Source organism: Giraffa tippelskirchi, chromosome 11, assembly GCF_054371585.1.
Source record: "Giraffa tippelskirchi isolate mGirTip1 chromosome 11, T2T-mGirTip1v1.2.pri, whole genome shotgun sequence".
NCBI lineage: Eukaryota > Metazoa > Chordata > Mammalia > Artiodactyla > Giraffidae > Giraffa > Giraffa tippelskirchi.
In genome coordinates this window covers 6635898-6662561 of record NC_137285.1, presented here as the reverse complement: position 1 = coordinate 6662561, position 26664 = coordinate 6635898, and the positions used below count along the sequence as shown (strand labels likewise).

Genomic DNA, 26664 nt, shown 5'->3' with positions numbered 1-26664 from the left:
ATTCCCAGAAGTGGGCTTGTTGAGTCAAAGGGGAGATGTAATTCTGAATGTTCTTGCCAGGTTACTCACCATGTAATTCACCAATGACTTCATCTCATCTCTTTGAACCTTGCCTGTATTCCACTGTGGGTTTCTGCAATCATTTAACTCGCCCCCTAGAGACAGGCAGGTCAATTATTTCCAGATTTTTGCTAATAGAAATAATACTTTGTACTGTGAAGACTTTGTACCATCCCAGCGGGTGTCATGACCATAACTGTCCATCTATTTTGGGACCTGACTAAGCAGCTAATCTACCTGGAAATCTACTGCTGTTCAGACGGGACGTTTGTTGCTCTCACGCCCCAGCATCCACAGTATCCCTAGCCTTCCTGAGCCACTGATCGCCAGCCTGATCTGTGACACGAAGTCTGGCTGTGGTGGGGCACCCTTGGAAGGTGGGGTTCCTGGATGCTCTTGAGTAAAAGTCTGATGATGCAGGCAACAGGTCAGGACCAACCCTGGGCACAGCTTCAGCACCAACTCGAGAAAGCGAGAGAGCACCTCAGAATCACCTTGGAAGGTGGCATTCTAGAAACCCACCATGCCTGGACTCATCTGCCCCAGATCCCAACTCAGATGGTTGAGTTAGAAGTCAACTGCAAGGACTTCCCTGGCGGTCCAGTGGTTAAGGATCCAGCTGCCAATGCAGGGGACACTGGTTTGATCTCTGGTCTGGGAAGGTCCCACGTGCCTTGGGGCAACTAAGCCTGAGTACCACAACTATGGAAGCCCCTAGGCTACAGCTGCCGAAGCCCACGTGCCTAGAGCCTGTGGCCCACAGCAAGAGAAGCCACCACAATTTGAAGTCCACGCACCGCAACTCAAGAGTAGCCCCTGTTCACCACAACTAGATAATGTCTGTGCGCAGCAATGAAGACCCGGCACAGCCAACGATAAATAAATAAATTTAAAAATTTTTTTAAAAGTCATTGGAAGTTATGCATAGACAGAGCCTGGAGGGCAGCAGCAGTCTTGTGTAGAGTTGGCGACACGGTAAACAAACAGGTTCATGTGTTTTTTGGAACTTGCCTTTTCAGTGTCAGTCAACATTTTACATACGTAAATCTTTTGGCCAAGCAGTGCAACTTCAGGGACACTCTCCAGACGAATTACCTGGACATGTTCACCAAAGATACATCCATACTGCAGTGTTATTTGGGATGACAGGATAGAGGATGACAACAACCTGAATGTTAATCAAGAGCCTAGTTCAACCGTGTATATGTTTATACCACCAGGGAAGCCCATATTTTAATGTAGCCATTAAAAAAGAATGAAGTGGCTGCATATATGCTGACAAAAATACAGCCATGATGGACTTTAAAAGAAAAAAATGGTGGAACACTAATGTAATGGAGTAGTATACAGCAGTGAAAATGAATCAGTCCAAACCACACTTACCAATGTAGATGAATCTCAAAGTGTTGAATAAGAGAAAGGGCAAGGAAAGAAAAGAAAGGAGCAAGCTTCAGGAGGGTTCGTGTAGAAAGTTTGCACAGTGCCACACAGTGTTCAGAAGTATTGACATGTATAATAAAGGCACACAATAACAACTAATATTAAACACAGGGGATGAACAGAATAAATGAGAATGCTGAAGGCCAAATTCAGGACAGTGGTTACTCCCAGGAGGTGGCGAGAAGAAGGAGAAGATGGTGGGAAGGAACTAACAGAGGCCCTGACTGGACTGGGTTGCGTTCTGTTTCTTAAGCTAAAGTTATATGCACGTGGGTATTTGCTGGCTTAGTCTTGAACTCTTTCTGAATGACTGAAATATTTCAAAATGCATTTCTTAGTGCAGTATACACAATGTCATAATTCTGTGAATATTCAGATCAACAGAAAGCCACAAAAGAGCTTATGAGAGTTGATGGCTGTTGTGTGAGCTGTTCTGTACACTCGTGGTTTCAGCTTTCTTTCTCATGACCCTAAGAGATAAGGCTGTGTGCTCCCATCTTACAGATGAGAACAGGGAGGCCCAGAGAAGGGAAGGGGCTGTCCAGGGTCTCGTGGACAGTTAGCCACAAGCTAACTCTGGAACCCAAGTGATTCTGACCCCAAGCTCACACTCCTGTGTGCCGCCCCACATTTTAAGGTAACATATTTTATTATTTTTACATCAATACATTTTATTTGGCAGTTAAACAAGATCCCATTAACAGGGGTTCCCTCTGGAAGGCAGGACTGGTGGACGAGTCAGGGTGGTACAAGGCTGATACTTCTGATTTCATACCTGCATTCCTGCATTTTTCAAATAAACTATTTTATAGGGGGAAAAATATTTGCAGGTGTGGGAAAGAGGAAAGGACACCGGGAACAAGGTCGGAAAGTATCTAATCCTACCCCCAGTTTGCTCTGATAATCTTGGAATAACCTCATTTCCTCTTTCTGAGCCTTGACTTTTTCTTTTTCATCTATAAAATGCAAAAAAAAACAAAACACCAAACCTACAGAGTTGTTTGGAGGCTGGAATGAGATCACAGCTGGGAAGGCACTCTGCAGAGTGTTCCTCACCGTGTGAACATCAGTATTGTTAGCCTGGGCGTAGGCAGAGGGCGGCCAGTGAAGCACTAGATGAAACCCCAGGCCCACCCCCTCTATCTGTCTCTGCCCCTTCTGCCCCAGAAACTCCTCTCCAAGTCCAGATGCGATCAGCACCATGAATCCACCCCAGGGGCCTCGTTCCTGCAGGCCTGAGTGGGCTGGGTGAGCCGGGTCCCCTCCGGCTGAAAGGAACGGGTTGTATCCATCAGCTCTGGCTCTTTGCTTCGGGGTGGACCTCTGCATGCCAGCCCCTGTTGCCTGTGTCTGGACCATAGCAGGTGCTCGCTGAATGATCAAACGTGAGTGAGAGGAAGAAACATCGCCCTCACTCATGTCAGTGTCCTTGTCTATCAAGTAGGGATTAGCCTAAGACCTTCTCTGCCCTAAAATTCAACGACCTAAGTGAAACAAAGTACATCAACTCCAGGAACGGGAGGGAAGGGCTTTTCACTTCTGGGGGCAGTACCAGTGGTCACCAACTAGAGGGTCTTTGTCTCCCACCCAGGGGACATTTGGCAATGTCTGGGATCATTTTCGATTGCCACAAGGGGGTGGGGGAAGGGTGCTACTGTCCTGTAGCGAGTGGAGGCCAGGGATAATGCTCAACATCCTGCAATGCATGGGGTGGCCCCTTGCTGCCCAGCAAAGAGGTATCCAGCCCAGATGTAGGAAGCATGGAATCAACCGACGTTCTCCAGGGCAGTCAGATGTTCCTGGGCTTGTTTCTGGTTTTGCCTGATGTGCTGGTGTGTGGCTTTTCCCAAGCCTCAAGCAGTCTTTCTTTCTTTTTGCCCGTGCTGGGTCTTCGGTGCCATGCCTGTACTTCCTCTAGCTGCGGCGAGCAGGGGCTACTCTCTGGTTGTGGTGTGCGGGCTTCTCATTGTTTTGTTATGGATACAAACAGGCTGTGTGACCCTGGGCAGTCCATTTTCCCTCTCTAGACCTCCAGTCCTTCCTCTGGATACTTTGTGACCAGAAACTCTGGGAAACTTTCCATCTGTAGGAGGTGACGTTTAGTTTGGGGTTTTGTCCCTTGATGAGGCCAGGCAGACCCACCAGCATGAGCTAAACAAATGCTCACTGTGGAGAGTGAAGGTACAAACCACTGAACCAGATACGAGTAATGTCGAAGAGAACAGTGACGAGTGTTTCTGTGCCGCCGTTTAGCAAACAGATATCCATCGATCCACCTGCCATCCCCACCTCCTAAAAGTACTCACTGTGAACAGTCCAATGACATCCCCTCCCAGGAGACCACATCCCAAGGGGTTCAATGACTCACTGCACAAAGCGCATCCCTGATTACAAATGTGTGTCTGATTTCCCTCCTCTCCATCATAAGGCGCTAAAGGCAGCATTTAAACCCTCCTCTTTTCATAATTCTTTTTCTCTTAAGAAAGTTTTGAATACTTATGCACATTTTGGAAAATCCGCACAAGTAGAAGGAAGCAAACACTTCTCCGAAAGTCCCACCACCCAGAGGCAGCCAGGATCACACTTGGGGGCCATTCCTCCAAGTCAAAAAAAAGACTCTCTGCTTGAGAGAGTCTATCACCATTTGCTTGAGTTGGCTGCGTCTAGTCGTTTGCATCCGCACTGTAGAACTTTACATCTTGCTGTTTTCATGGAACATTATAGCAAAAGCATCATCCGGCTTCTGTTTCCTCCACTTCGCGGTCTGTCCTTTCGTGCCTGCACGATGATGCGCTGTTGCTCAGATTCCAGGCCGTTCTTGGCCATTCCACAGCTGCTGGGCATTTAAGATAAAAATCGTCAGCTTCAGAGCTTCCGAACATGTGCTTTTTCGACTTTAATGGCATGCTTCCAAGTCTAATCTTCCATCTCCCCATCAACGTTAGTAAAGAGAGAGAGAGAGAGGTGTTTCCCCCAACTTGGAAGGCAGAACAAACGCTCAGTTGCCTTCGATGTTGCTCCATGCTGTCTCAAGAGAGGAAAACAGCATAAGGATGTAATTAAAACTCCATCTCTTCTGTTTGGTACCGATGTTGAGTTTTCGTTGTTTGTCTGGCTTCCTTCTTTTTTTTTTTTTTCAAATCAAAGTAGAGTTGATTCCCAACGTTGTATTAATTTCTGCTGTACAGCAAAGCAATTCAGTTATCCGTATTCTTTCTCATATTCTTTTCCATTAAGGTTTATCCCAGGTTACTGAATATAGTTCCCTGAGCTATACCGCAGGACCTGTTGCTACGCCTTCCTAAGTTCTTGAGTGCAGGGACCATGGCCTAGAGTGCTGACTCTTTCATGCCGAGGGTCAACCGGCAGAGAGAGTCAGCACCCAGCACCTTCACTCATCAGTTGATTGACAGCATCCCAGTGGGGCGCTGAAAACCCACGTTAAAGGGAGAACCAGCCAAACGTGACCACCATGATTGAAAAAGTTAAGTGCTTTGGGGAAGAGGAGTTAATGTAACTCGGTGGTCACTGGGGCCTCGGGAACAGCCAGCCTATTTGAGCAAGCGAAGTCTCTGGATCTCCGAGGCTGCAGAATCCAATTTGACTAACTCCCACTGGGACTTGGTTTCACGTGGCACTCCTCTGGCCAGTGCCCCAGGTGAGAACAAAGGCTGCATCTCCAGGGCTGCATACAGTCAGGTCACAGATACGTGCTCATCTCTCTTGAACGTGGCCTTCCGTCTGGAGCCAGCCAACCAGCCAGACCCCAGTGTGTGTGAGCTCGGAGGGGTAAGGGGTACTGGGAGCAGGGAGGTGAATTTACACGGCAAATATACAACTCTCCCCGGGAGCCAGGTGTTCCGTGGGGAAAAGACCGACTCATTCCCATGCATTTGTTTCCTAAGATGCCTGATCGCTGCTGAGATTGGCACCAGATTTTTCCTGGGGACCTCAGAGGTGGGAGCAGTGATTGGAGGGCAGGAACTGATTATAGGATCGTTTCTCTCCTGTTTCCTTCTGCTTTTCCTGGCTGTGTTGGGTCGAAGATCCAGATGTGATGGGTGTGGCAGGGGAGACCAGCAATTTGTATTTTAACAAGGACTGCACTGAGGGGCGGGGTATCATCTAAGGGGTGTTGGAATACGCTGTAGCCCACTGAGCAGAAGCACAACACTAGGGTTTAGAGAGAAGCGTGTTGCAGGGGGGGAGAGGCCAATTCAAGCAGACAAGGGGGGTGCAGGTGATAGCACCCCGTATTTCTTAAAAGGCAGCAGCATGGTCTGTGCCATCAGGAAAACCAAGGCTCGAAACCCAGCTTTGTTCTATGATCTTGGAAAGTTATTCAATATCCCAAACCTCCATCTGCCCATCCGTAAAATAGGAATAATGATCTCTAATTAATAAGGTCGAGAAAGACTTAAATGAAGTAATGGATACAAAGTGTTTAGCACATATTCAGCTAAATATTCACACATATTCGACACTCAATAAAGCAATCAGAAAGCAATGTTATAAATATCACTGTTATTATGGCCAAGGCACATCGACGTGCTTTATGTCATCTGTATCTTTTATCACCTTTGATACAACTTGTTTTCCTAACACCTCTGTCTCCCATTCCCTCTTCCTCTCCCTGTCTTTCCTCCAGTCCCTTGTGATCAAGGGGACATTTCTGTGGAAAGACTGGCTGAAACTAATGTAGCCACAGGGCCCCACAAAACTCACAAGCCCATGTTAGGACTGAGGTTGTCACTTTGCCCTTTTTAGCAAGATTACCAACAGGCCCTAAACATACTTATCAGTCACTTGATTGTTTGAAAAATCAACGATGTCAGAGCTGTAAGGACCCTCAGACTTCATCCAGTCTAGCTGCCCACTTGACACACACAGAGGAGACACCTACCCAGTTATGATGGGGAGTAGTGGCCGGAGAGGACCATGCAGGTCCCCCAAGCCCCTGGTTGCATCCAAGCTCTGTGCATCGAACCACAGCTGGGTCTTGGGAGCCAGGTGTCTTGAACTCTCATCCTCTCTTCTTTCTGTCCCATTGCCTTCTCACTCGACAGTCCACAAAGATGGTCAGTATCAGTCATCTGATAAAAGCCACTGTGAGCATAAAAGCCACAGCTTTCCAGCAGCCCCATGTCTGATCTGATCCCATGTTCTGTTACACAAAAGAGGCTTAATGGACTTTCCCAGGTCCACGCAGCTAGCAACTGTCAAAGGCAGGATCTGAACCCAGGTCTAACCCCAAAGCCTCAACGCATCCCACCTTGGACCAAGACAGCCTGCTTGGCATAAGTGACCTAGATCCGTGCTCAGGTCTTCTGCACACCCTCTCCTGCCTGATGTCTACTTCCGCCCCAGTGCTCCCATCAGCCTGGAATGCCCACCGGCTGGTAATCAGTGTTACACAACAGGAATATTTGTTGATGTCAATTGTACACTGTTGCAGTCTAGACAGATTGAGCCACTGCCACCACTGACTGCATGAAAGCAAATGAACCTTTCTGAGGGAGATCAGTTTGAATGACAGTGCTGAAGGGCCCAAGACTGTGTGGCTGAGTGAGTGTCTTTCTGTGAGGAAACTGACAAGGGCAGCTATCAGTCCTTTGTCCCCCAGGATGTAATTCCTCTTGATCTCAAGATCCTCATCTGGAATGTTCTGACTGCTCAGGTCCCCTGCTGAGGGGTGATTACAATGACAGCAGCAGACTCCAGGCACTCACTGTGGGTGAGGGACCCGCTTGTGCATATGTGTATGTTTGCTTTCCCTACATCACCCTCTTGAACGATGACCACCCTAGGAGGCAGGGGACAACAGCCCCACTTTACAGCTCAGGAAACTGAGGCTCAGAGAGGTAAAGCCATTTGCCAGCTTGCATTTGGCAGAACTGAGTGTCAAAGAAATAGATGATGAAGCTGCTTTCAGACATGATTCTGCCAAATAGTGGCCTGGGCCAGCCCTTATTTAAAATTATAGGTGGTTTTACTTTCAAGACAGAAATAAATCTCAAGGAACCAGCAGGACATACAAAGCCCACCAGAGCCTGACCCTGACCTCCTTGCTCCCCAGCCTTCTCTCTAATCACCCCCCACCTCTGTCCCCTGTTCTCTTTCATTCGTCTTTTCCACCCATGTCAGCCAGGCCTCCAGGGTCTTCCCACACCCCTCTGTTCTGCCTCATAACTCTGGATTCTCAAATCGTCCTGTGTCCCCTACACGGTCACTGGTACACTGTTTAGTTAAAAATAAGCAAAATACAAATAAAAAACATCCAAACTTCCCCAGTCCCAGGACAATATAGCCCTGCGTCAGGGCACACAACTTGGAGAAGAGACTGGGTTGGTTACAGCCCCTTTCATCCCCTTAGTGGGATGACCTTGTGTAGTGAGCAACCTGCCCAACTGTACATGGTGGTCCTGCCCAGAGACTGGGTTAGAGGCCTGTCCTCTCTGTCCTCTTGGCACACAGAGCTGCTCTCTTCCTAAGCATTTATCACATTAAATATGATTGTTTCTGCTTTCTTATTAGGACCATGAGATTCTTGTGCCCTCAGTTTCTGTAACTCTAATGCTTAACTGGGGCTGGCCAAGATCACTCCAAGTCTCCATAGTCAGCAAAAGGAAGGAAAGAAAGGTGGCAGCCCCACATCTACGGATCAAAATATGCCAGCATCCTAGCAAGCCTTGGGTCCCACCTTAAAGGGGCCACCCTCAGCGTGGGCCAGGTAGAGGACTCAAAGTCCCCGGCCCCAAGCTAACTGATCTCTGTTCTCTTTCTAAGATGAGCCCCCGGAGGGAGATGCCGGCCAATCAGATACTTACCTTCTGCCCTCCGAAATCCTGCGGAGCAGCAGTCTGAGCAAGGAGAACCCCGAAGAGGGCGTGACCACGGCCCCTCTGAATCCAGTGCAGTCTGGGGATGAGCTTCGTGAGCCGGAGTTGGAAGGGACCATCCCCTTTGCGCCTCAAGACCCCGCAGCTGTGTCTACGCTGCTTCCGCTTCTGGCGGAGCCGGGCACCGCGCACGCCTTCCCCGCCAGGAAGAAACTGCCTTCGCTCAAGCAGGTGAACTCGGCCAGGAAGCAGCTGAGGCCGAAGGCCACCCCCGCAGCGGCCACACAGAGGACCGCGTCCCAGTCGGCAGCCCCGGGCCTGGGTCTCCTGTCCTCCCCCCCGGGGAAACCCCGCCCACCCGGTGACCAGGACCCCATGGCCTCCGCAGAGGAGGAGACCCGCCCGCTGTCTGTGTCCTCCGAGGAGCCCCTCTGGCTGGAGCGGAAGGAAGGCGCGGTCCCCACTACCCCTGCACCCCTGCAGATCGCCCCCTTCACCTCGCAGCCGCTGGTTGCCCACACGCTCCCCCAGAGCCCAGACCCTGGGGCGCCCCCCCTGCCCGACGAGGCCCCCGAGGCTCCCCCCGAGGATGCAAGCCCCGTGACGCTGATGGACAAAGGGGACACCGAGCTGACCGGGTCAGCCTCAGAGGAGAGCCAGGAGACCACCACGTCCACCATCATCACCACCACGGTCATCACCACCGAGCAGGCCCCAGGTAGACAGCCCCCAGCCCCTCCAGCCCTCCAGCAACTGTGAGGAGGCACCTTCTGTGATCTGGGGTGGGGGGAGTGTGGTGGGAGGGGGGCCCAGGAAGGTTCATGCCCTGCCATTGGTTACCATCTGTGCAGCCCTAGCTATGAACTTGACCCTGGGGTTCAAAACTAGCATCCCCATTTCAGAGATGAGACCCCTGAGACCCTAAGACATCAGACAGCTTGCCCGAGGTCTCACAGCTGAAGAGCAGGATTCAAAGAGAGAGAGTTCCAGACTCTCATCCTGGAACAGAGTCCTCTCACCTGCCTAGAAAGCCCTAGCCTTTCAAGGTGCTTTTGCTTTCACCCCTGCGTGACCTTGATAGAATGCACTTCTGCGTTCCAGTCTTTTCTTCTGTCTTTTATCCCATCTCCAAGCACATCACAGGGGTATCGGCTGTCAGTAACACATCTATCTGGGACAGGTGCAATGTGGCTTCTCCGGAAAGACTGGGAGCTCTGGGTGTTTGACCCCTGTTCATTGCGTGGAGAAGGAAACGGCAGCCCACTCTAGTACTCTTGCCTGGAAAATCCCATGGACGGAGAAGCCTGGTAGGCTACAGTCCATGGGGTCACAAAGCATAGACACGATTGAGCGACTTCACTTTCACTTTCATGCACTGGAGAAGGAAATGGCAACCCACTCCAGTGCTCTTGCCTGGAGAATCCCAGGGACAGAGGAGCCTGGTGAGCTGCCGTCTACAGGGTCGCACAGAGTCGAACACGACTGATGCGACTTAGCAGCAGCAGCAGCTCATTGTGCGACCTTGGCCCAAATGTGCTCCCTGTCTGAGCTTTGCTTTACTTGTCTCTAAGGTGAGAGTGAAACATCAGTCCCATATCAGCTCTAGATATTTGATTATCATGTTGAGTGTGGAGCTGAGGAGGAGGAACGGCAGGGGAAGGAGTGGGGATGGGAACGCCCGTGTTCCCAGAGGCCCTGTTCCAGCCCACAGCCCATTTGAGAGACGACACCTCAGCTCTTCTCTGTATCCTGATGACAGTGCTTTCCTCCAGCTCTCTGCAGCGTGAGCTTCTCTGATCCTGAAGGGTACATCGACTCCAGTGATTACCCACCGCTGCCCCTCAACAACTTCCTGGAGTGCACGTACAATGTGACAGTCTACACTGGCTATGGGGTGGAGCTCCAGGTAATCCCACAAAGTTGCCCTGCCTTGGCTGCCTCTTCCAGCAGAAACTCTCCTCTGAAGGGCTGTCTGAGTCAGGCTTATTTTCATCATCTTAACCCGTTTGGTTCTCTCTTTGCCCTAACTGGGGCAAATGGAGCTGGGCTTTGTCAGTTGAATAGGAGTTCCCAACTCAGAGGAACATGGAGGGAAGGGGATGTATTGATAAATTGAAACCCGTTATACCCAGAAGGAAAGCCCTGTGATATCCTGCTTGTCGAACACATACATACTCATGGAAGCCCCATATGGTTCATTTGATTCATAAACTTTTGGCTGCAAACTAAGAAGGGACAAGCAGGGTAGCATCATGCTCAAACACCTGGGTTTTAGGTCCCAGCTCTACCAGCTAATGCCGCATGACTTTGGGGAAGGGACCCCACCTCTCTGTTTCCCCATCAGTGAGACAGAGATGAAAATGTTGCTACTTGACGGAGTTTCATGGAGGAATCTATATGACAGTGCACAAACAGCCAGAGTCTAGGGGAGAGAGAGAGGGTGCTCAATGCCTGTTACCCGTTATCCCCACCCTGGTTCCAGGCCACTGCCAACCCACCGCCCCGTCTTTAGAAGCGCTTTTTGATATGCCCTGAGGCAACATGCCAACAAGTGGAAAGAGGAAAGGACGGCACTGAAGCCAGAAATGGAGGCCAGTCTCACTTGGGCCAGACCCTTCCAGGCCAAGGGTAGAGGCTGGACGTGTGCTTTATTCTCATGGCAAGAAAGAGCCACCAAAAGATTGTCAGCAGAGTCAGCTGCGTGACCTAAGCAGAACTCGACCTTAGGAAGGTTTTCTGATGTATAGGGAGAATAAAAGATAAGCCTGTCAGCAGAGCGTGTGTCCAGAGCTTGGCACAGCATGTGGCATGTGGTCGGTACTTTATAAATGTTCCCAGAATTAAACTGGAGAAAAGTTGCAGTTCATCTGATGCTGACACTTAATGAACACGTCCCTCCACTTGACTAGATCCGCTCTGTCTAAATACTGTATGGCGCTTTTTGTCAGGGACAGCAGAATTCCTTCATCGAGTGTCTATAATGTACCAGTCATAGCAATGGGGGACACGGTGGTATGCAAAACTGATGCAGGGCTTGCCCTAAGGGAGTTCACTGTTTTATGATTGAGATAGACACACATAGAAGACATTGGGCTGCCATTTGAAATGACCTCTAATAGATGTTCACAGTGGATGTAGAATCACAGTGGAGGGACAGGCAACCTCCCTGGCAGTCAGGGAAGGTGTCACAGAGGAGGGCAGTTTTAGTGGGGCTTTGGAGGATGAGTAGGAGTTCATCAAAGAGAAAAAAGAGTAAGGTGTATATATATGGGCTGAAAGGGGAAGGGCTTGTGGGTAACCCTTGCCTTGCTTACACAAGAGCAGAGGATCTGGAGTCTGGCCCCCTAGGGCTAGTAGAAACATTCAGATTGGGCACTGGGACTGACTGAAGTCCCCACCCCACCTCCTCCTCCATTTGTTCGCCATCCTTGTAAGTAAAGTGTCTCCCGTCTTCCTCTCCCGAGCCTGGAAAGTGGACTCAGAAAACCAAGTACACAGTCCTTTGAGGAGGCTCTGCCATTGAACCCAGCATTGGGAGGGATAAGAAAGTGGACCTGAGAAAGCCCTAGAGGTGACCGCCACCTCCCCCTGCCCCGCACTCCCTCACCAGTTTGTGCAGAAGGGCAAGAATGTATTTAGTCAGTCTGCAAAGATTTGTCGAGCACCTACTATGTACCAGGCACTGTTTTAGGCCCTGGGGACCCTGAGCAGCACAAAAATTTTCCCTCCTCCCTGGAGCTGACCTTCGGGTGAAATGCCTTCTCCTGTCTCCCTGGAGATGGGACCTCAGGTACAAGCTGATCAAAGCCCTGCCCCTACCCACCAGCTCCAGAAAAATCTATCTCTCCTGCCAGCCTCCAGAAAGCCTCTCCCGTGGGACCCGGCGAAGGAGGCTGAAGATCCTCACGGTGCCTCCCCCCTGCAGCTTTACTCTGTCCTCTCAGCCTTTGGGAGATGGCAGGGGGCTCAAAGGTTCCCAGGGCTCCGAGGGTTTCCAGGGCTGGGACGTGGCCCCCGTCCACCCTATGGACTAGGGGCCCATTGAGGGAGGTGCTGCGTGGGGAGCCTCAGAGCCTGGGAGGACCCCCTGTCTCAAACACGACTCAGATCCTATCTGCCCCTGCCCGTCCCCAGGTGAAGAGCGTGAACCTGTCTGAGGGGGAGCTGCTTTCCATCCGAGGGGTGGATGGCCCCTCCCTGACCGTCCTGGCCAACCACACGCTCCTGGTCGAGGGCCAGGTGATCCGCAGCCCCACCAACACCATCTCCGTGTACTTCCGCACCTTCCAGGACGACGGCCTCGGGACCTTCCAGCTGCACTACCAGGGTAAGGTCGGGCCACGGATGTTGAGACGTTCCTTTTGCCTCTGTTCCCCTCCAGCGCCAAGGACTGTCACCCTCTTTGTGCCGGCTTGGTAACACCATGGACCCCTTCTTAGATTCGCCATTCCTTCTGTAATTAATTAATGTGGCTGCATCTCGTCTTAGCTGCGGCACGCGGGATCTTCACTGTGACGTGCTGGCTCATTCATTGTGGCACATAGACTCTCTGGTTCCTGCATGCGGGTTTGGTTGTCCCGAGGCATATGGGGTCTTAGTTCCCTGACCAGGGATCACACCCAGCTCCCCTGCATTGCAGGGTGGATTCTTAACCACCAGACCAGCAGGGAAGTCGCTTAGATTCGTGTGTTTAAGAGCATAAAATAGAATATATACAATTCAAAAGGAAGCCGTTCATATTGAACAGCAGTTGTCAAAACATTGTTCTAATCTGCGATATCATAATCTGTGTGCTTCTTTATTAACACATTAAATCATATTTCCCAGTGGCTCTGATAATTATTGTAATTTCAAAGGAGTATAAGAAATATGTCAAGATATTCATTTTGATGTGAACATATCTGTGATTTCCCTTGGTGACAAAGCCACAGGTACTGTGACTGTGTAACAGTTTGTTGTCTACCTTTGCAGTTACTCTTGAACCTGTTCAGTGAAGAATAAGCAAGCCCCCTTTTCCCATTCAAGTTCGTGGCCCCTGAGTCTGACGCCAATCCCATGAAGGCCCGTGGGCTTCTGGGAGGGAGCCTCTGCCACCAGGGTCCCTTGCTTTTTTCCCTTCTTCTCCACTTTCTTTTGTGTTTGTGTGCTGCTGGTCTCCTGTTGTTTTCTATTTACCTTTTCCCTCTCTTCTCTTCCCTCTTTTCTTTCCTTTCATTTCTTTTGGTTGCACCGCACAGCATATGGGTTCTTAGTTCCCCAACCAGGAATTGAACCCATGGCCTCCCACATTGGAAGTACCGAGTCTTAACCACTGGGCTACCTGGGAAGTCCCAGCTTCCTTCATTTCTTTCTTTGCTCCTCTCCCTTTCTTCATTCCCACCCCCCCCTTCCTTTTCTCTCCTTCAATGTCATCCCATTTTCCCCCATCTCCTGGGCCTTTCCCTTCCCGGGAGCTCTCCCTGGGTACTGACATGGAGGGGGCACCCTTCACCACACCTCGGGAAATCAGCAGTCATCCACATTTACGTCACATCGACCAAATGTCTGGGAAAACACTTCATTTAAAAATTTCCCCTTGGATGTTTCTGAACCAGATGGATGACTGTATACAAGAGTATCCGTTCCCTCGCACCTTCTCAGTATGCAGACGAGCGTCTGTTGTCTTTGTTAATTAAAAAATGGAAAAAAAAAAAAAGCTCGTTGAGCCATGAACTTGAATTCAGTCCTCCTCATGAGTACTGGGAATGCAGAAATCCTCAGCTGTAGGAGAGATCAGACCACACTCCAGGGATGGGTTCCACATTCTCTTATGAAAATAAAACTTGAGGAGCTCAACGTGGCCACATGCACCCTTCTGCCACTCCATCCGGCAAGCTCTGTCCACTACACGCTGGCCTAAGGAGACTCTCCTTTGGCATTTCCCATTTAATCCTTACTGCCACCCGTGCAATAGGGACAGTCCTAGAGGAGGAGAGTGAAGTTCAGGGCACTGTGTCACTTCCCCAGGTCACCCGCTTTCTAAGCCATGGAGTAAGAGAACGTAAATTCCCGTCTGTCTCTTCCACAGCCCAAGTCCTGACCTCCCAGGACTTAGTTCCAGCTCTCACATCCTTGGCATTTCCTAAAGAATGGGTTATCCTGACCCTGGTCCAAGAGCCTGCATTTTTAACAAACACCTAAGTTGCTCATGCAGGTGGGACTAACCTACCTGGGTGATCCCGCCCCTCCTGTGCCCAAGGAGAGGGTAGTTCTGTCTCTACATAGAGAGAGGCTCCAGGGAGGGGTGGGGACACATCCTTCACCCCAAACCTGCTGTCTCCGGTTAGGCAGGGTGGGGGGCGGGGGTGAGCTTTGGGCCTAGAGAAAAGTGCTCATCCGGCAGTCTCAGCAGCACGTGATCAGCTCAAGTCACAAAAATACACTCCTCCAGCACTCCGGAGTCCCCGGGGGCCTCATCTTTTCCCTTCCTGGGATGTGGGTCATGTTCTCCGTCTCCCACTCAGAGACGACTGTCTGCCCCGGCATCTCTCCCCAGCCTTCATGCTGAGCTGCAGCTTCCCCCGCCGGCCTGACTTCGGGGACATCATGGTGATGGACCTGCACTCAGGCGGGGTGGCCCACTTCCGCTGCCACCTGGGCTACGAGCTCCAGGGCGCCAAGACGCTGACGTGCATCAATGCCTCCAAGCCCCACTGGAGCAGCCGGGAGCCCATCTGCTCAGGTACACACCAGCCTCAGCCGGACCCGGCATGGATGGCCTACCAAGAGGAGGGACCAGCCCCCAGGGGGTGAAAGGGAAAGCGTTAGCCGCTCAGTCACGTCCGACTCTCTGTGACCCCAGGGACTGTAGTCTGCCAGGCTTTTCTGTCCATGGAAGAATTCTCCAGACAAGTATACTGGAGTGGGTTGCCATTCCCTCCTCCAGGGGATCTTCCCAACCCGGGTCTCACACATTTCAGGCAGGTGCTTTACTGTCTTAGCCGCAAGGGAAGCCCATGGTGTTGAGATTGACCTTAGGAAAGAGACTGCTCCAAAAATGTGGCGCCTGCCAGTTTTGTTACATGATAAAAATACACGTGACATAAAAGTGACCCTTAGTGACATTTAGTACGTTCACAGTACTGTGCAGCCACCACCACTTCTTTCATCACCCCCTAAAGGACACTCTGGCCCCATTTGCAGTCACTCCCCGTTTTCCCCTGTCCCCAGGCCCTGCTTTCTGTCTCTACACATTCGCCTATTCTGGACACTTCATATGCGTGGGATCATACATTATGTGATATTTTGAATCCAGTGGTCAGCATGGTGTTCTCAAGGTTCATCCATGTTGTAGCATGTATCAGAACTTCATTCCTTTTGATGGCTGAATAATATTCCATTATATGGACCACTTTTTTTTTTAATAAATTTATTCATTTTAGTTGGGGGCTAATTACTTTACAATATTGTAGTAGTTTTTGCCATACATTGACATGAATCAGCCATGGGTTTACATATGTTCCCCATCCTGAACCCCCCTCCCACCTCCCTCCCCATCCCATCCCTTTGGGTCATCCCATTGCCTCAGCCCTGAGCATTTGTCTCATGCATCAAACATGGTATGGTGTTCTGTCCATTATATAGACCACATTTTATCTTTTCACTTATTGGGGGACATTCAAGTGGTTTTGGACTTTGGCAGTGTTATGAATAGTGCTGCTATGAACATTTGTGTACAGGTTTTGATGTGGACACATGTTGTCATTTCTCTTGGGTATATACCCGTAAGTGGAGTTGCTGGGTCACATGGTAATTCCATGTTTCAGTTTTTCAGGAACCATCAAACTACTTTCCACTGTCTGTACCATGTTTCTTTCCCTCCAGCCATGTATGAAAGTACCAATTTTTCCACATCCTCACCAGCACTTATTTTCCACGTCTTCTTTCTATTATGACAGCCATCCTAGTGGGTGTGAAGGTATCCTAGTGTGATTCTGATTTGCATTTTCCCAGTGGCTGATGACATTGATCATCTTTTCATATGCTTGTTGGCCATTTGTGTATCTTCTGGGAGAAAAGTCTATTCAAGTCTTTTGCCCATTTTTAAAATTTAGTTGTCTTTTTCTTGAGTTGTAAGAATTGTTTATGTATTCTGGATACTAGATTCTTATTAGATACATGATTTGCAAATATTTTCTCCCACTCTGGGTTGTCTTTTCACTTCTCAATAGTGTGCTTTTTGTTGTTCAGTCACTAAGTCGTGTCCAACTGTGACCCCACGGACTGCAGTATACCAGGCTTCCCTGTCCTTCACTATCTCCCAGAGTTTGCTCAAACTCTTGTCCATTGAGTCAGTGATACCGTCCAACCATCTCATCCTCTGTCGCCCCCTTAGTGTCCTTAATTTTGACAAAGTCTAATTTATGGGGGTTTTTTTCTGGTTGTTGTTGCTTGAGCTTTTGATGTGACAGCTGCCATATTTTGAGCCCAGTCCATATGCCAAGGCTGTGTTAAAGCCTCACAGCAATCCTACATGGTGTGAACCATTATCCCCATTTCACAGATGAGGAAACTGAGGCTCATGGAGGTGAAGTTTCTTCCTCAAAGTCACCAGATAGAAATTGAGCTGGATCTAGAGGCCTTCTCTCTTGAGCTGTTTCCCTTACACGTTCACTATTTAAAGTGCAGTCTGCAGACCAGTGAGATTATAAGAAATACATAATCCCGGGCCCCATACAAAACCAAGTGAATCAAAAATCTACATTTAGCTCTTTTTGTAGTTCATGTGCTGCATGTCATAGATCGAGAAGTACTCTATTCTACACTCTCTCTGCACCAGTGACCGCAACTTTGACCATCCTCAGTTATCGAGAGAGTAAAACCCTATTAGATTCTCAAAAATCCTGACCATGGCCAGGAGAGTATAGGCTGCTCACATTAACTGAGCACCTACTATGTGCCAGATCGTGAGCCATGTACAAATAGAATACTGAGGATAAGAAAAACATTGTTCCTGCCCTCCAGGCATTTGTAGTCACTAGAATTCAAGATGCAAATGAGAGCTGATGATAAATTCTGAGATTTAATTATTACAGTATTGTTCTCTCAAGGCTGTTCAGAATTTTTTGTGTGTGTTTTTTCTTAAAACAAAGAAAAGAAAAATCCAAACCATAGGGCAGTTGGTCTCCATGCCTCTCTCGAGTTAATTTTTATCTATGTATGAAATCAGAGAGGAATTAAGCCTCAATTTGTGCTAAGAAAGATGGATGGGGAGCTACGGCTGGCAAATTGAAGCCAAACAGAGTCATCAGTCGGCTTAATAAGGCAAGGAAGGGGAGCAGAGAGGCAGCAAATGAGCAGCCGCTCAGAAAGGACAGATGGCTGGCGCCCCCCACCAGGGACAGCTCGTCCATCTCCTCAGCCCCTGAGCTGTAGGGCAATAAGGTTGGCTGCGTTCTGAGCACCTACTCTGTGCCAGGGGTGGCGCCAAGCCCTCTCCACGCAGTGTTTCATTTCTCACCACGGTCCATAAGGAAGGTGGAATTATTATTACTGCTTTACTAGAGGTTCAGAGAGCTTCAGTGACTTGTCTTACATCCACAGTGGATAAGTGACATGGGGCAGATTTGAACCAGCACTTTAGGACAGAAGGCAGAGAGGAGACATGAGTGACCAGGCACTCTGTCCGTGGTCCTGAAAAAAAGTGCACGCCTTCCTAGCAACATCTTTGCTGTAGGTCACAGCAGAGTCTAGAGCAGGCAAGGGAGCTAATTGCTTTTCTCATCTCTGCAATTCTTTATTAGTCATGAAGTCATTCAACAAACATTTAATGAAAACCAAATATCTTCTAAGAATAAAACTACCTCCCTACATTTGCAGAACTCTTCTCAGTTCATAAATCATTTTTTCATGTACGTTAGATTTTTACAATAAAAGTAATATATGACTGGAAAAAAATTTCCAAGAAATACAAAAGTGCTGAAGGGTCTAACAAATCACTTTTGTACTCCTGGTGTCAATTGATCTTTGCATATAGCTCATTGAAATAGGTATGGCAGACCATTTTCTAACTTTTTTTTCCCCTGCTTAACATATAGTGAGTATTTTCTTATATTCTGAAGTACTCTTTGATAACAGGGTTTTTAGAAACTATCTGAATGGCATGCATTTCACCAAGCATCTGTAAGTGGACATTCATGTTGTTTCTCAGTTCCTTGCTCCTAGAAGCAATCTAACAGTGATCATCATCATTTATACAATTTTGTGAAACTCTCTAAATCTTTTTTTGACATAAGTTCCCAGAACCTTAATTACCAAGTTAAAGTGTTTGAACACATTTTCCAGATTTCTCATCAGATTTCCCTCCTGAAAGGTCATAGCAATTTGCATTCTAACCAGACCTGAATGAGACTGACCATTTCTCATCACTGGAGACGGCACTCCCTATTTATTGCTGCTCTTTATCTTGACCAATTAGGTGGACAGAGATAGAATATAGTTTAGATTTGCATTTCTTTTATTGTTAGTGAGGCTGAATTTTTTTTGAGTGCTTAACTAAGTACTAAAAGTAGACTTCTTCTTTGGAGAACTGCCTATTCATGTCCTTCCTGATTGCCATTTTGTAGCTAAGAACCAGGGCACAGCCAGCGCGTTAAACCAGTCATTCACTCCCTGCCGTGGGATGCGCGTGGCAGCGGTTCCAGTCGTGGGATTGGACCTCCTGTCCCAGGAGGAGGGGAGTCTCCCACGGTTTCCCTCTTCCCAGCACATTTCCTCTCTCTAGGGGGTTGGGTTCAGAGAAGGATGAAACACTCACTTATCCCCCCGACCCCTCTCTCTCTGGGACCCTAAGGGGTTGGGTTCGGAGAAGGGAAGGATAAAACACTCACTTATCCCCCCCCCACCCCTCTCTCTCTGGGACCCTAAGAGGTTGGGTTCGAAGAAGGATGAAACACTCACTTATCCCCCCCCACCCCTCTCTCTCTGGGACCCTAAGGGGTTGGGTTCGGAGAAGGATAAAACACTCACTTATCCCCCCCCACCCCTCTCTCTCTGGGACCCTAAGGGGTTGGGTTCAGAGAAGGGAAGGATAAAACACTCACTTATCCTCCCCCCACCCCTCTCTCTCTGGGACCCTAGGGGGTTGGGTTCGGAGAAGGGAAGGATAAAACACTCACTTATCCCCCCCCCACCCCTCTCTCTCTGGGACCCTAAGGGGTTGGGTTCGGACGGAGAAGGATGAAACACTCACTTATCCCCCCCCACCCCTCTCTCTCTGGGACCTTCTTGTTTCCCACCCGCCCCTACCATCTCGCTCCAGCCCCCTGTGGAGGGGCTGTGCCCAACGCCACCATCGGCCGCGTCCTGTCCCCAAGTCACGCTGCAGATGCCAGTGGGAGCGGGTTCTGCGTGTGGACGATCGAAGCGCCGGAGGGCCAGAGGCTGCACCTTCACTTTGAGAGGCTGGCGCTGCACGGGAAGGACAGGTAGCCCTGGGCCCCCGGCCGGCCTCGCGCCCTCCCAGAGCGGTGGGCTGTGGCCTGGGGTGTGGAGTCCTGAGATGGCTGAACTGTTGGCTCCTAGAGGTCAAGAAAGGAAGAGCTGGGGAGGGAGGCGAGGCCGTTAGAAACCATCAGTTTGGATCTCCTCCTTTTACACATAGGGAAACCAGGGCATACAGAGGATAAGAGATTTGCCCCGGTCACACAGCAGGGTAAGGGGAGAGGCAGGAACGCAGTCCCCCCTACCTTGCACTGCCTCGTCCCTTCTCCTGCACATCCCTTTTTGCAGTGGAGCAAGGAGAGAGCGTTTCCTGAGCACCTGCTCTGTGCCCAAATCATGTATTAGCCTCGATGGAGAATGGGAGAGAAGAACATTGGTTCCTAGTGTGACAGGAAATTGAGATACAAAAACCAGATGTATGCGCAAGAAGGAACTAGAGAAGATAATAAGACAGCATTTAGCCAAGAGCACATCTGTCGATGCTAAGTAATAGGCACAGAAGCCAGAATATGAAAACTTTGATAAGCTGAGACCTTATTCCAGAATATTCTGGAACATTCTAGAAAATTAGGATCTTGGCTGCTTAGAATTGCTGTGTTAGCGTGAGTCCCCTTGGAAACAGACAGGATGACAATGATGTGAGACAAAGGGGTTTATTTAGAAGCTGATCCTAGAAAGCACCAAGAAAATGAGTAGAGAAGGAAAGGGAGTGGATACAGTGTGTGTTAATAGTCAGGTCTCTTATCTACAGGGGTCCCCAGGAAGCTGTATTTAGCATGGCTCAGAGAGTTTCTGTCAGAGGGTAAGGGAGCTGGGGTGTTTATCTACCCACTCATCCGCTGTTGAAGGAGGGCTGCTCCCGGACACACACTGACTCCCCAGCATTGCTCTCACCGCTTGAGCTAGCTGAGCTGGCTGATTCTCAGAGACTCTGGAAACCGGCCAAAACTGGGTGAGCAATGAGTGCTGAGGGGTACGGGTAGGGCACCCACAGAATGCCAGCACCTTAGAGTCCTGGAGTCCATCCGACTTGCATCTTAGAATTGTAGTGTCCTGGCTTCTTTAAAGCTTCAGACCTAAACCGTTAACCTCTGGGAAAGGATTCTGAGAAAATACCAGACAACTGAATAATTTACCCAACTCTGGAGTCCACTTCCCTCCAAACTGTCCAGCTTTATCTGAACAACTCCATATCAGTAAATCACTGCCTTAAAGTACAAGGTGTCGAATAGGGGCTTCAGAGCATGGATTCTCTGTAGCATCAGAGTGACCTCAGGAACCTTAAGGAAAACAGATGCCCTGTCTCTTCCCCCTGAAGGCTGATTGAGAAGCAAGACCTGGGAGCCCTCAGTGATGAATGCTTTTTAACATTCAGACCTCTGGTTTGCCTTTTCTGAATGGTGCTGGGAATAAACCAAATGTACGTTTAGACATGAGAAGCAGAAAGAAAGGAAAATTACGAAAATGAGTATTTTCTGAAAGTTTATGAAATCTTGATAAATGAGCAGACACACGGACACTGTAGTTTCACTAGGAATTTCTGTGGAGCTCTGCAAAGGTTTATGAAAGGGAGGTGTTGAAAACCATCAGGGAAAACCAGTGCTCAGATGTCTGTAGGGAAAGAAGTTTGGAGTTGTTCATCAAGATCAAAGGTCAGATGAAGAAATTTTAAAGATGATTCCTCCCCCCCAAAAAATGAAGTCTTTCTAAACTCCAGTCCCATAATATACAGCATAGAAAGTGGGTTCTGTGGTCAAACATGTTTGGGAGATACTATACCCAGTCTCTATCTTGGTATCAAACTGGTAAATGTACTGACAAGTCCTGTAAGGGAAAAAATGTTTAACTTTCACTTAACCTGGGATTTCCCAAGCCCATTTGACCATAGACTATATATAGATTTGAGATAAAACTTTTTACTATTTCAGACATTCTAGGGAACATGGCTAGAAAACTACTACTTGGGGGAGAGTCATTGACTGTAGAGATTTTGAGATCCTGAGGGTTTGCCCTAGAGCAGCCCTTGTCGCCAAAGGCTTCAGTTCTCTCAAAGAAGAGTGCTAGGCATGGCCCTCAAGATACAGCAAAGTCAGCGGGATTGGAAGACTGTGAAGAGGCCCTGCACTCTCAGAATGGCCCTTGGCCTCCACCCCAGCCCCCTGCTTCTCTAAATCATGGTGGACACAGGCAGAGTAAACACATTGAGACTCCAGCATTTCTACATTTTGATGATTAGAAATTCATATAATAAACCCTTTTAGTGGGTCATGGTAAAAAAAAAAAAAACTTCAAAAATTAAAAATACCTATTTATGATTCCTTCCATAAAAGTAAGTGATCCAATTTGTATACTGGTTCCTTCCACATCTTTGCATAAGTTCTTTAAAACTGCCACGGCTAGCAAAGAGTCAAGTGCCAAAGGGTTTTAATAACACTAAGAATGAATACCAACATGTCTGATACCTTTCAGTTTTCAGGATGCTTCATCTTTTCGGAGCCCCCCTGTAAGATAGATAGGAAAGACTTTGTGATCCCTCCTTTCAGGATTGTGGAAAGTGAGGCCTGAGATATGTTGAGACTTGTGTAACTTCAGTGGATGGGGAATTGGGGACTGGAAATTTGGACCCCTCTAACTGCACGCACAATGTTCTCAGGAGGCAAGAGTCAGTGACAGAGCCTGGCAGTGGTCCGGCACTTGGTCGTCTGACCTGCATACCTGCTCTGTCCTGCACACTATACCCTTGGCCTCTAATCCCCACACTCCTGTACCCATTTTACAGATGAAGAATCTGAGGCTCAGTGGGGTAAAATGTTTTTGTCCAAAGTCCCACAGCTCAGAATTTAAAGTTGGGACTGTGATTACATGTGTATTTATGTGTGAGTGTGTGTGTATATATATATATATATATATATAATATATTATATCAGTGTTTCAAGAATGTTATTAGCCCAATCATCCCAACTTCTTAGTTAGTAATGAATACTGCTACTGCTAAGTTGCTTGAGTCATGTCCAACTGTTTGCGACCCCATGGACTATACCCTGCTAGGCTCCTCTGTCCATGGGATTCTCCAGGCAAGAATGCTGGAATGGGTTGCCATTTCCTCCTCCAAGGGCTCTTCCCAACCCAGGGATTGAACCTGCATCTCTCTTATTTCCTGTATTGCAAGCAGATTCTTTACTGCTGAGCCACCAGGGACGCCCATATTAGTAATAAATAATTGGCATCAATTAATTCAGTTGGTCATTACATCATACACAGCACTTTCCTTACCAGCTCAGAGTCCATCCATGAGTCTAGGATAAGCATTGTACAGAAAGGGAGACAAATTTGGTGAGATGGTGCAGAGCGTCCTGGTGAGTATGGGGTGAAGTTGGGGTGTGAGTCTGGGAATGAGGTCCCAAAGGGGTGCTCACGGCACACACCTCCCACTGCTGCATGTCAGTGGCCCCTGAAGACCTCTCATTGACCCCATCTCCTTCCACACTGCCAGGATGATGGTCTACAGTGGGTTGACCAACAAGTCCACTCTTCTCTACGACTCCTTCCAAACTGAGAATGTCCCCTTCGAGGGCCTGCTGAGTGATGGCCACACCATCCGCATCGAATTCACGTCCAACCAGCCACTGATGGCCTCAGCCTTCAACATCCGGTTCGAGGGTGAGGGTCCCGGGGGGCCACCCCCTCTGCTGGGTTGTCGCTGTGGGATTGAGGGAAGCATGGCAGGGCTGGGTCTTGGGAGGTAGAAATGTGACCTGCTAAGACTGGAGGAGACGCCATGGCTAGACTGACCCTTGGACTTCCAAAGGCTGCCTCTTTGGGGTTAGGGAGGCAACGGTCCTTGTTCCCATTTTAGATATGAAAATAAAGAGGTAGAGAGGCCAAGTGAATGGCCAAGGGCCCTCAGCAGGTCAGCAGGAACTGGAGTGGGGGGTCTGGTACCCGTTTTCTGTGGGGCTTCCCTGAGCAGCAAGAGGGGCCCCTGCTTTTGTGACATAGTCCTGTGAGCCTCCCCTGACTCATGTGAGCAGCTGCCCTTTTTGTATTCTGGCCCCAGCCTTTGAGAAAGGCCACTGCTACGAGCCCTACATTCAAAACGGGAACTTCACCACGTCTGACCTGACCTATAACATCGGGACCATAGTGGAGTTTACCTGTGACCCCGGCCACTCTCTGGAGCAGGGCCCAGCCATCATTGAGTGCATCAATGTGCGAGACCCGTACTGGAATGACACAGAGCCCCTGTGCAGAGGTGAGTGGGTCACAGCCCTCCTTCCAGGGTGTCCCAGGGCCCTCCACTCCTTCAGAGGAAGAGATCCAACTTGTGTACATTTTAGGATTAGAATGCTTTCCAGGGCTCACCCTCCTTTGGGTCAGGTTTGCTGCTGATCTTTGAGAAAATTACAAAATGAATAAAATTGAAAAGGGGCCCCTTCCTCCAGATACAAGGCCCCATCGTGCACAGCTTGGTGAGAAGATCTCTGCATGGATTTCAGCTCCTATGCTATGCAAACCTGTGCAGTGCACAACCCACCCAATAGCACATGGCAACCCTGGGTCTAATTAATGATAATGATGATAACAGTTGTTACTAGGAATGCAGAAAAACTATGTTGCAGGCACTCTGTGCATTATATGATTTAATCCTCACCACAATCCTTCTTCAGTTGCTAAGTCGTCTGACTCTTTGAGACTCCATGGACTGTTTGTTACCCACCAGACTCCTCCATCCATGGGATTTCCCAGGCAAGAATACTAGAGTGGGTCGCCCTTTCCTCTTCCAGAGGATCTTCCCTACTCAAGGAATGAACTCAAATCTCCTGCGTTGGCAGGAGGATCCTTTACCACTGAGCCACCAGAGAAGCCCACCACTTGAGGTGCATATTATTATTGATCCCATGTACAGACAAAGAAATAGCAGCTGGGATGTGACATGCCTCAGAAGACACTGAGGGTAATTGGCAGAAGCAGGCATGGAGCTCTGGTCTCTCTGTTCTCTGCGAGCTGTGCTCTTTGCCCCTGTGGACAGTGTCGGCTCCGTGCAGCCTCATCTGTGTGGACGCCTGGCGCCCTGCCCTCCCACATCTCCATATTTCAGACCGCTGAGCCGTCCGAGCCTGGACTCATGTGGGGAATGTGGAATAATGAACAGAGTCCTGGCTCCTGGCAGCCGCCACCCAGATGGTGGTTGGCATGAAGTCATAGCCTTGCCACGGTGAGGGATTGATCCCTGTATTAAATGTGCTGGTTTAACAGAGCGGAATTTATTGGTGCTTTGGCCTCTGCCACATTGAGAACTTTCCGAAGCGGCAAACACGGAGTGAAATTTAAAGGGCCAGGTGCAGCCACACGTCTCCACTTCCAGTTCAGAGCCAAGGCCCTCCACAGTAACATTAACTAAGAACTACTGAATGCTTACCTTGTGCCTGGCACTGTGCCGTGTCTGACATCCATGAGCTCAGTTAAGCCTCAGAATTACCCAGTGAAGTCTACACTGGTGTTTCTTCCTGCTGTACAGAAGGAGACAGCTGAGGCTCCAAGAACTTAACACGCCTTAGTGGCCAAGACAAGACTCAAACTCAGGTTCACCTGAGTCAGATACGCCATCTCTCGGTCACTACGCCCCCTGCTCAAGGGGAAGGCTGTTGGAGAGTTCCTTGAAACCTTGGGCTCTGCCCTTGGTCCTGAAAGAGCAACAGCCATCCCTTGGTAGCCACAAGGGATGGTTCCAGAACCATCGCTACCCCCACCCCATACGAAAATCTGTGGATGCTCAAGTCCCTTATATAAAAGGGCACATCCTCTCATATACTTTGAATCATTTCTAGATTACTTATAATACAAAGTAAATACTACGTGAACGATTGCAAACAGAATGTAAATGATATAGGAATGTCCTAAGTGCAATGTAAATGCTGTGTGAGTAGTTGCTGGTGAGTGGCAAATTCAAGGTTTGGTTTCTGAAACTTTCTGGAATTTTTACCAAGACTTTCGCTCCTTAGTCGGTTGAATCCCAGGGATGCAGAACCCCCAGTACAGTGTCCTTATCCCGCCTTTGCCAGCCTTCAGCTGGAGGAGACAGGTGGCCGGTCTGAATTTAATCCTTCCACACACGTATGGACTGTCTGGTTTCATAGCCCACATTCCTGTTATGCTGTAACTGTTTCCTTATGCATCGTGTCTGTCTGTCTGTGTCTTTTACAGCCATGTGTGGTGGGGAGCTCTCTGCCGTGGCCGGGGTGGTACTGTCGCCAAACTGGCCAGAGCCCTACGTGGAAGGTGAAGACTGTGTCTGGAAGATCCATGTAGGCGAGGAGAAGCGGATCTTCTTGGACATCCAGTTGTGAGTGTTTCTGATGGGTGGACCCCCAGGTGTAGCCAGTTGGGGAAGAAATTGCTCCTGCTTGATTGTTTCGCCCACTATTAATTAAGCACCTCCTGGCTGTCAGGCTGTGCAAAGAACCGGGGTCTGTATGGTGGGGAAACAACATCGTACACACCCAGAAAGAGCCCCTGTCCTCAGGAAATTCAGTCTTCTCAGGAGGCGTGCACTAAATGAGGAGATGCATCAGTGTAACTTTGTTAAGCCATATAAGGAAAGGTGCCTGATGCTATGCGATTCTATAATGGGGATCTGATGTCAAGAGGAAGGTCAGAGAAGCCTTTCCTGGAGGATCTGAGAAGGCTCAGAAGGTAAAGGTGAATTGAAGTGAACATATTCAAAAGGAACAAAATCCCCTGAAGGCCCTGGGGCAAGAGCAAGGACAGCATTTTCAGAGGACCGAATGGCTAGTATGATCGGGAGGAGGAAGTCTAACACACACAGTAGTTTGTTTCCCCGTCT

At 49.0% G+C, this 26664-nt stretch overlaps 1 protein-coding gene across 5 annotated transcripts in view; it reads left to right on the top strand.

Moving 5' to 3' along the window:
- SEZ6L (seizure related 6 homolog like) overlaps nucleotides 1-26664 on the top strand; it is a 189378-nt gene that overhangs the window by 107699 nt on the left and 55015 nt on the right. For all 5 annotated transcript variants that reach the window (XM_081542938.1, XM_081542937.1, XM_081542939.1 and 2 more), the window contains 8 exons: nucleotides 8287-9057; nucleotides 10112-10245; nucleotides 12474-12666; nucleotides 14875-15060; nucleotides 19639-19804; nucleotides 23314-23480; nucleotides 23878-24072; nucleotides 26025-26163. In XM_081542938.1, coding sequence (XP_081399064.1) covers nucleotides 8287-9057; nucleotides 10112-10245; nucleotides 12474-12666; nucleotides 14875-15060; nucleotides 19639-19804; nucleotides 23314-23480; nucleotides 23878-24072; nucleotides 26025-26163 — 1951 coding nt within the window. The remainder of the gene's footprint in view (nucleotides 1-8286; nucleotides 9058-10111; nucleotides 10246-12473; nucleotides 12667-14874; nucleotides 15061-19638; nucleotides 19805-23313; nucleotides 23481-23877; nucleotides 24073-26024; nucleotides 26164-26664) is intronic.